Here is a 9,686-nt window from a genome sequence, read left to right as displayed (position 1 = left end):
GACACACCCACACCAGAGGCTCCATGTATGGGCAGGACACACCCACATGAAAGGCTCCGTGCACAGGCGGGACACATCTGCATGAGAGGCTCACTGCACGATGGGGACACACCCACACCACAGGCTCTGTGCATGGGCAGGACACAACTCACACGTGTTCCCCTCCCCCATAACATGGTCAGGAATATGTTGCAAGTCAGCTATTGCTAATAATAAGAATAAAAGTAGTAATGCTAAGCAGACTTTACACATATTCTCTCCTGGAGGTTGATTTTGTTATAAACAAGCGGACAGATAAACTTTGAATAGAGGAGGAAACTGAGGCAATCAGGTTTTAAGGAGTGTTCCCGAAGCCACACGTCTGGCAGGTACTGGAGCAGTCAAAGCCAGGCGGAGCCGATTCAAGTCCCCAGGTGTGCAGACGCTGGCTTCGGTTAGGTTAACCTCCCAAGTGTCATCACTCAGCGCTCACGTCCTTTGCGGAGTGCTGAGGAGTCTAGGAAAATGAAAGACTAAATAAATGAAACTTGACACACTCAGACAAAAATCACTATCATCACGTAGTCATCTACCAACTTAGGATGAGAACTCAGTCCTGCTGAGGACAGAGCTATCGCTGACGGCAGGGAGAGCAGCGCTTCTAGAGGGAAGCACCTTCCGCTGCCAGGTGGGGTCTGCTGCCAGGTGTGGTCCCCGGCCCAGTTACACATCCGCCTTCCCCAGGGCTGTGAGGCCCCCACTCCCTTGTGCTCGCCAGGCAAGCACATTCATCCTTAGCTTCATGGCTGGCGTCTGAAGGTGCAGCTTTTATGACTGCCTGGAAAACCTAAGTGAGTGACTACAGGTGTAGCTGGCAGATAATTCACACGTGTTTTCCAGGTTTTCCAGACAGTCATAAACGCTGCACCTTCAGACGCCAGCCACGCACTGCCCTACAGCACTTTTCACTCCTGGTTCTTACTTGCCTTTCCCAAGGATCCATCCACCTATGTGAAAGGCTGTGATTTGCTTCTTTTCCTCCAAGTTGGTTTTCTAACTCTAGAAAACAGAGCTATGGTGTATGACAGAGGCAAAAAAGTTATATTCCTAAAAAGCACCTGACAAGATTTGGGGATCCGTGGATTCTCTTGTTAGGTCTGTCTTCAGAGTAGAAAACGCAAAACTACAGTATTTGTTGTTGATACAAACCTTTCTTTCAACGTCTTCACAAAGCCTTGCATCTTCTGTATCCTAGCATTAAAAAGTAAATCTAGGAATCAACTATCGCAAGAAGGATGTTGTAAAATAAATCCTTACTCTCCCCCGCCTCTACTCAGCTTCTTGGGGAGGTCAAATTCTTTCTCATAAACATCATTCAGCAGCTTGGCGTAAAGCCTCAAGCCTCATCCTCACCATCGACTCGCGGCTCTGTTCCTCCTACTTCCTTTCATTTTGTTTCCCACTCTAAATTCTTTGTTTTTATGTACATCTTTTTGATCGTTCTTATGCGAAAGGAAGCATGTCATACCTGTATCCTCTGTGGCACTTTGATTTTTTTTCACTTAATATAACATCTTGGAGCTCCCATCCTTCAGCTGTATGCGTCTATCTAATTATTTTCACAGCTGCATTGTATCCCATTCTATTGGTAAAACACTAGTTAATCAACCAACCCTGTGGATGAGCATTGCATTTGTTTCTATTAATAGTCATAAATATACTGTAATATATTAATATTTGTATATTAACATAACATGCACAGGATGCTCTTGGAGGAAGAGAAAATCATCACCCCAAAATCAGAGTCCATCTCCCTCTCCCTCTTCCTGTCCTTCTCTCTCTTTATTCAATGTTAATATAACGAATATTAATAGTTGTTAATTAATATATTTGTAAGATATTCCTATCATAATCATGGTTAAAAAATGTGTGGAAGATATCCCTAGCTATGATAATAATGGTTTAAGAAAAGTACGGGTTTAATTTTAATAGAAAGAGAAAAAACTCTTTTCCAAAGGCTGCACTGATTCATACATGACCCTAATAAGAAGCATTGCTGCTTTTCTGCATCTACATTAACATAAAAATACAGTATTCAATTACCTGCAGGAGGGATGTTGTAAAACAAATCCCTAATCTGGATTTATTAAGCACTGGACATCATCAATCTGATTTAACAACAAAAAAAAACCTCATTTTTATTATCTGCATTGCTTTAAGTAGGAATGATATGGACATATTTCCTCATGTCTTCTGGAAATCTGTATTCTTCTCTGTGAATTTCCTGTTTGTCTTCTTTGCCTTTCTTCTTACTGGGCTTTGTGTTAATGATTTATGAGACTTGTGTAAATCAAGAACATCGGATTTGTATTGCAAATACTTTCTTCCTTATTTTGTTTAGCTTTTGACTTCATGAAATTTTCCAAAGAGAAAAGTTTGATTTTCATGTAGATAAACACTAAGGCTTTGGAGATAATTACTTCTGACATAGCCTTTTGAGACTCACTGAATATCCACCTTCATCTTTAGTCCCCTCTACTGGGGCCACGCTCAGCTCCTGCTTGGCCACATTCCAGCCTCAGGCCAGAGGCCTTGCGATGCCCCACGCTGCCTCCACTGCCGCACACTGGTCACCTAATATCTTCCAGAGTCTCTATCAAACTCAAGATCAGTTACTCCCGTGTGCAAGGTGCTATGAAAGGCACTAAAATGATACTAAAATGAATTAAGTCGAGACTCTTCCTTCAGAAAACGTGAATCACTCCGAAGAGACAGTAGATGTACACAAACAGCTCTAACTAAAGCCAAATTGTGCTTTGGACGGCGTAGAAAGGACAAACAAAATACCAGTGGAGGTTAGCGGAGGAAGAGATGCTCCCTGGAGAAGAAGGATCCAGAGAGCTGTAAGGACGAGGCTGGCTCTGCAGCAAGCCCTGGAAGTGGGTGAGAGCTGGAAAGGCAGAGGTGCAGCAGGCATCGGGGCACAGCACCAGAGAGGCCTGAATGTGCACAGGATGCTCTTGGAGGAAGAGAAAATCATCACCCCAAAATCAGAGTCAATCTCCTGCTCCCTCTTCTTGTCTCTCTCTCTCTTTATTGAATACACAAAATTACCCATGACATTTTTATACAGCTTTTTCAAAAGTAGGAAACACCTAAATACTATTTAAAAAGTTGATAAGAAGGAATCAGAGAAAAACCTGAGTGCCATGATGCCCGACCACTCCTATGCATAACCCTTCTCTAAAGCATCCCTCAGAGCTGGCTACAGACCACACGGAGACACCCTCAAGGATAGGAAGCTCGTGGCATCCTTGGAGAGAGTGCTGTGTACGTGGCCCATGGATATATTTTTTTGGCATTGCCATTCATACTTTCCATCTTGCTTCGGAAAGGGATCGAACCTTTTCAAAACCGTTACACATTGCTTTACAAACTTCGCAGGTAGCATAAATTAAAAAGTGCTGCTTGCACATAAGATGTTTTAGAACCAATGAGTCCAAACAAATCAAGCACTAAGAACTGGAGAAGGCCGGGCGAGGTGGCTCACTCCTGTAATCCCAGCACTTTGGGAGGTCAAGGCGGGTGGATCATGAGGTCAGGAGATCGAGACCACCCTGGCTAACACAGTGAAACCCCATCTCTACGAGAAATACAAAACCTTGGCCGGGCATGGTGGTGGGCGCCTGTAGTCCCAGCTACTCGGGAGGCTGAGCCAGGAGAATGGCGGGAACCCAGGAGGCGCAGCTTGCAGTGAGCCGAGATCACGCCACTGCACTCCAGCCTGGGCAACAGAGCAAGACTCCATCTCAAAAAAAAAATAAAAAAGAAAGAACTGGAGAAAATCCCAGTGTTCCAATGTTAATAACATTCCATTTTTAAGGATGAAAAAATGTTATTACAGTGCCCAGTATCGTCAGAATTGTCGTATGTATAATTAACACGTTTAAAGTATTCTGAGGATGAGGAAGTGTCATCCAAAAGCACGGTTCTATTTTTGCTTTTGATGGCTCCCACTTCTATGCTATTGACATACATAATTGTAAAATACATGCACCCTGGGCTGCGGCGTGAGCAGGATCCCATCATAACACTTGCATCTGAATAGCTCCTTCAGGCTGGGATTGTTTTAAGTGCTCCAAATGACAACACCGTTGGGGCTAGGCAAAGCACGGAACAGGGAGTTAGCACAGGGCGGGGAGCTGGCACAGAGTGTCGGTGTGAGGAGATGAGAAGGTGTCGGAACTAGAGAGTGGCTGTGACTGTGCAACACAGAGAACACGATTAAAGCCACTGAACTGCACATTGAAAATGGTTAAATGGCAAATCGTGTTTTTATATGTTACCACAAAAATCGTTTGTATTTTACCACAAAAATAACACATCTTTGTGATCAAACATCAGAAATATTTTCTATATATAGTAGTTATTTTTCTTGCCAGACAGGGTCTCTCTCTGTCACCCAGGCTGGAGTGGAGTGGCACAATTGTAGCTCACTGCAGCCTCAACCTCCTGGGCTCAAGCGATCCTCTCACCTCGGCCTCCCAAGGAGCTGGGACTGCAGGTGCACACCACTGCATCTGGCTACCTTTTTTTGTTTTGCTAATTTTTTGTAGAAACAGGGTCTCACTATGTTTCCCAGGCTGGTCTCAAACTCCTGGCCTCAAACGATTCTGCTGCCTTAGCCGCCCAAATTGCTTGGATTACAGGCGTGAGCCTCTGTGCCTGAACAATACGTATTTATAAATAAAGTTTATAATATGTCTTCTTACAACTTTGCAAGGTAATTAGCATTTTACTCCAGGATTACATATTTAAGTAACTTCATCAGAGGCAACTGAAAGCAAATCCACAGATATTTATTAAACACCTACTGTATATAAGACACTGAATGACACGTAAGATGACAGGGCACAACCTCGGTCTTTGAGGAGGTCAAGCCAGCAATCCTATGCCTAAAAATTTTAATATAATCAATAGCAAATAAATGTCATATGATTAATTTGTCACATGAATGTACAAATGAAATGTCAGGTGAACTACAGTTCATTGAGAGCAGGGTTAGCTCACTGTGGCCTATTGGCCAGGAAGGGCTAATTGAGTCCTGCTTCTTTTTAATTGTTATTACAGCTATTATAATGCATATAAAATGCTTGCTCTTCTTGAGCCCTCAAAAACATGGGCCAAATTTTAGGGCCAATTACCTTCAACCCCATGGGTTACTTCACATCAACAAAGCTTTGTTCCAGTCATGTTAGAAGCAAAGATGGAGCTGTTAGAACTGAAACACTTGAGCCACCCTGCACCCCTGGAAGCAGTAGGTAACGCCAACCAAGCAGTGGTATCTACGAGCGACACAGTGTGAAGCCTGATACAGAAAATGCCTCTTCTGGGAAGTTACATATAACCAACGTGGTTCACTGGAAGAAGAAAACACAGCCTTTGAAATCGCTCAAAAAGGGCTCCAATCCAAGCCCCATCACCTCCTGCGTGACACCGACAAGCTACCTAAACTCCCCATCTCATTGTTTTTCATCTTGTTTATTCTGCTTTCCTTAGAGAGCGACGGTGCGGTGGAGACGGGGCCAGGTACATGGGGGCGGCTGCGCAGCGCCTGGTGCACGGTGAAGCTCGGGATGCCTTCGTGTGCTCCCCAGCCCTCCCCGTCCTGTCTCCCGTCATTAACGCTTGGGCAAAAGAGCCAAGGACTGGCTTGTCCCTATCACCTTCTTCCCCAGCAGCTTAGATCCTTGGCCCAGATACCTCAGGTCCAGGTGCTTGGGTCTGCCATTGAATTCCAGTGATAGTGCTTACATTAAGAAAGACATTTTGATTCACTCTAAGAAATTAAATCTGCTACTGGCTGTTAGCACGTCACTAATATGCATGGATCCCCTCAGCAGCCTGAGTAGATTTCCACAACAAGTCAGTTAAGCACAGATGACAAATTCAACCACCAGTGTGCACAAGGCATTGAGGAGAGAGCATAAACTCACTGCAGTCAGAGGGCCTAGGTTATATCACTATTGAAACATGCCATTTGCATAATAGCACCCTCTCCTCGAGGGTAAGCGAGGTAAGCCAGTGGCTTGTTTGCCCCTCTTAGCCTAATGCGCTGAGACAAACGTCTGCATTCTTATTCCTGCTCTCAGAACATACCCTTATCCTTGACAGAGGATGCCAAAGAAATAAAAAACTGTCTTTGCTCTTCATCAAACAGTCTTCCCTACTCATCCAGATACGGACAGGACACCTTTCCACAACTATCCAGGAATATAAGGAAGGAAGAGTGAGCTGTTTAACAAGTGTATACTCTTTGACTGTCTGTTTTAGATCAGAAGCTGCTTTGGTGTTTTCTAAAAAACCTGAACTGACTTCCTGAGGACCCATATCCCTTCCAACAAACACCTGTTCCAAGTTGTGTCAAGCACCGGGGGTGACCTGCGTGGCTCCAGCACCCGTGCACAAGCTTCCTAGGGGTCACTCCTCCCCTTTCTTCGAAGTGGCAGCCAGGAAGCTGCAGGGCAAGTTTAAGAGAAAAAAAAAAAGTGACTCCTGGTAGGGCAGCGAGTGTCCCCATCTGTTTACAGCCCTGGAGGATAGACTCAGATTGCATCTCTCAGACTTAATGAATCCGGGAGCTCATTACACGGCCTCCTGTGTGATGATCAATTTACACAGCTTCCTGACTGTGGCCAAACTTAAAAACAAGAGATTACCTTGGAACAAAAATAAAGATCCAGAGACAGAATTCTGAAAACGAAGTCCTCAAAGTCTACTTCTTAGCTAAAAATGGAGCATTTAAAGTAAATTCTGTTTTCCCAATACACGTATTTTATGCGGACGATAAGTTGCATAATCTCATAGGGGACCACAGGCACACACTCCCTGCATGGAGGAAGTTTCCAGGACATCCAAATAGGAAGAAGAGCGAGTGAGAATCCACACTGCCAAGCGTCCCGTGCTGGCTTCCACTGCCATCTGCACACGAGCACTGCACACCCTCACCCTCGTGCTCCCCGGAGGGACTGGCTACTGACACCACACCGCGAACCACGCCAGTCGGTGCTCCAGGTGTCCACTCCACACAGCCACCTGCACACCTGCTGCCTTCCTTCACCTCCCTGGACATTCCCTGCTAAAAGTACATCTTGAAACTTCCTGGGGAAAAAGTTTTTAGGTTTATGACTAGAAGTACAGTGGAAAGTAATTAGGACAAGTGTAGATGCAATTAAAATGACTCATGTAACTGTCTGGCACAGGAAACAAGATCATGTCCACAGCTGCCTAGGAAATGCGTTCGCTTCCAATTCCATGCTGGCTTGTGCTTTGGAACCGACTCGTGATCTCGGATCCTTTCACCACCAAACGTAAGCTCTGTTCAGCGTGTTAGGTGCCTTAGATCCAGGCCATTAAACACAAAATAAAATGAACTCACCTTGTTGCCCTCAAAATCAGGGGTGTTCTCATGTATCTCTTCATCTTCTTTAACTATCTCAGCTTGTCTCTGGGGAGAAAATACACCACATTTTATCAACTGCTTATGTCGAACTCCTTTAAAAAATCAGAGAGCACGTGAAATAGTGTGACCTTCTAGACCACTTCTACAGGTAGAGCTGGGGAAGTCACTGCAGTTTCTCCAAATACAGAATGGCATCCACTCCGCCTTTCTGCGTTTGGCTCCACCAGCAAAACGTCAACCTGCTTGGTAAAACTGCTGAAGAAACCTCTTTCTTATAAGGAGTGGCATGGGTGCTCCAGAGGCCTGTGTCAGCAGGTGCTTTTGTAATTCTTGGGGCACCATAAGGACCCCACCCAGGGCCCTCTGCTCCCTGATCAGCAGACGCCCTCCACAGCCTGCCTGACCTCACTCCTCATGCAGCAATGGGTTCTCACTCTCCATGGTTATTTCCTAGTTTTCATGGCCCACTGGCAGAAGACAAGGATTTGTCCTAATCTGTGTCCTGGAGCCTCTCTCTGCTCTTGGGGAGAAGAATGTGGTCCTGCAGCCAAAGAAAACACTCTCCAGGACAAACTTCCTTTGTATTTCTGTAGCAGTCAGGACAGGCTGATGAGGCTGCAATAACAAGCCAACCAAGTATGCGTGCTGCCCTGTGGCTGGCCAGGGGCGTCCCATCCCCACAGCCACTCAGGAAACCCACTGATGGAGGCCCCGGCGCCTCCTGCTTCCTGATTGCAAAGGAAGAGAAGATGCAGTGTGGGAAATCACACACTGGCTCTTCATGCACCTGCCTGGAACCACTCACATGTCTCAGGGAAGGCAGGTGGCATGGCCACCCTGAGTCAAAGTGGGTAGAGAAGTGCATTCTCATTGTGTGACCAGAGCAAAAGAACTGCCATTAGTAATGAGCCGTAAAGACCCAACGGCTCCTGCCAGCTGACCTTGAATGTGCAAGAACAGGGTTCTGTGGCGAGGCAGACATGTAGGTATGTCTTCAGTATGGCCGACCCCATCAGCCGAGACCTCAGACCCTCTGAAAACTCAGACCAAGCCTGCATGAGCATTATCTTCCTATAGCTTATGTAGAAAAGCACTCACAATGAATAAAACTCTATAGGGAGTACGCAAACCACATAAAAAGTAAGCTTTATAACAACTTATTATTTTAAAGAATAATCGACATAATGTCAATCAAAAACATGCTATTTTAAAGAATAGTCGAGGTGATGTCAATCATTGATTCATTCATTTATTCAGCAAGTACACAGAGGACACCTGCCACACTGAATTACCACAATGCCAGAGGACACGAGTGACTGTGAGTACAAACAAGGCCCTCAAGAAGTCAAGAGCCTTATAGGGAAGACATATTAATTAAATAGTCACACAAACAAAACAACTGTGACAGTGCTACAAGGAGAGGTACGTGGAACAGAAAGAGAATGTAATAGTATTTAACATACATGGGAGAGCAACAAAAATATCCTCTGGTAATTGACTGTTACTATAAGATCTGAAGGATGAAACAACGTTAATATATAAAAACAGACGGAAAAACCTGCCTGGCGCATGGAGCAGCATGTGCACAGCCCTGTTGCAGGAAGAAGCACTGAGCTTCGGAGTTGCTGGGGCTCAGTGCATGAAAAGCAGGAGTGACAGCAGCAATCTAACCGGAAGAGGATGCTAAGTAGGACCAGAGTGATGGTAACACAGGCAGAGAGGGGTGCAGAGATTCCAGACACATTTAGGAGGTAAGACTACAGAGTCCAAGATGATCTGGATATGGGAGAGTTGAAGAGGTCAGTCTCAGGAACACCTCTTCAGTTTCTCTTTGGTCTTACTGAATGGATGGGGGTGTCATTCATGCATGGATACAGGAAGAGAAGAAGGTTTGAGGACAGGGGACGGAGACCGTGAGTTGCATTCTCACTCTGCTGAGCTTCAGTGTCTTAGGACATCTATGGGAGGTGTTAATTCAGCAGATGTGCGTATGTTCCTGGAGGTCACAGACACTGACGCTGGGGTGATACAGAATTTTACATCACATAGAGAGGACGTCCAGAGTGAGCGGAGAAGATGCCCTACCCCTCATCCTTGCTGAATGCCAGCATCTGATGGCCAGTGAGATGACCAGAAGCCTAAGAGGAGGACAACGAGTGGCCAGAGGGAAAAGGGAAGTCAGGAGTCTCGTTTGACAAGATTCCCTTACCAGAGAAGAGAGCATTGCAAGGAAAAGAGAGTGGCT

At 45.4% G+C, this 9,686-nt stretch overlaps 1 protein-coding gene across 2 annotated transcripts in view; it reads right to left on the bottom strand.

Moving 5' to 3' along the window:
• The window catches only part of DCDC2C (doublecortin domain containing 2C), a 133,755-nt gene that overhangs the window by 49,713 nt on the left and 74,356 nt on the right, over positions 1 to 9,686 (bottom strand). For both annotated transcript variants that reach the window (XM_023198370.3, XM_031934229.1), the window contains 2 exons: positions 7,418 to 7,486; positions 1,189 to 1,230 (listed from right to left, as the gene is read on the bottom strand). In XM_023198370.3, the coding sequence (XP_023054138.2) occupies positions 1,189 to 1,230; positions 7,418 to 7,486 (111 nt within the window). The remainder of the gene's footprint in view (positions 1 to 1,188; positions 1,231 to 7,417; positions 7,487 to 9,686) is intronic.

The sequence above is a fragment of the Piliocolobus tephrosceles genome, chromosome 15 (assembly GCF_002776525.5).
Source record: "Piliocolobus tephrosceles isolate RC106 chromosome 15, ASM277652v3, whole genome shotgun sequence".
NCBI classification, from domain to species: Eukaryota; Metazoa; Chordata; class Mammalia; order Primates; family Cercopithecidae; genus Piliocolobus; species Piliocolobus tephrosceles.
The sequence above is the reverse complement of the archived record's forward strand: the minus strand, read 5'-3'. Positions and strand labels throughout refer to the sequence as shown.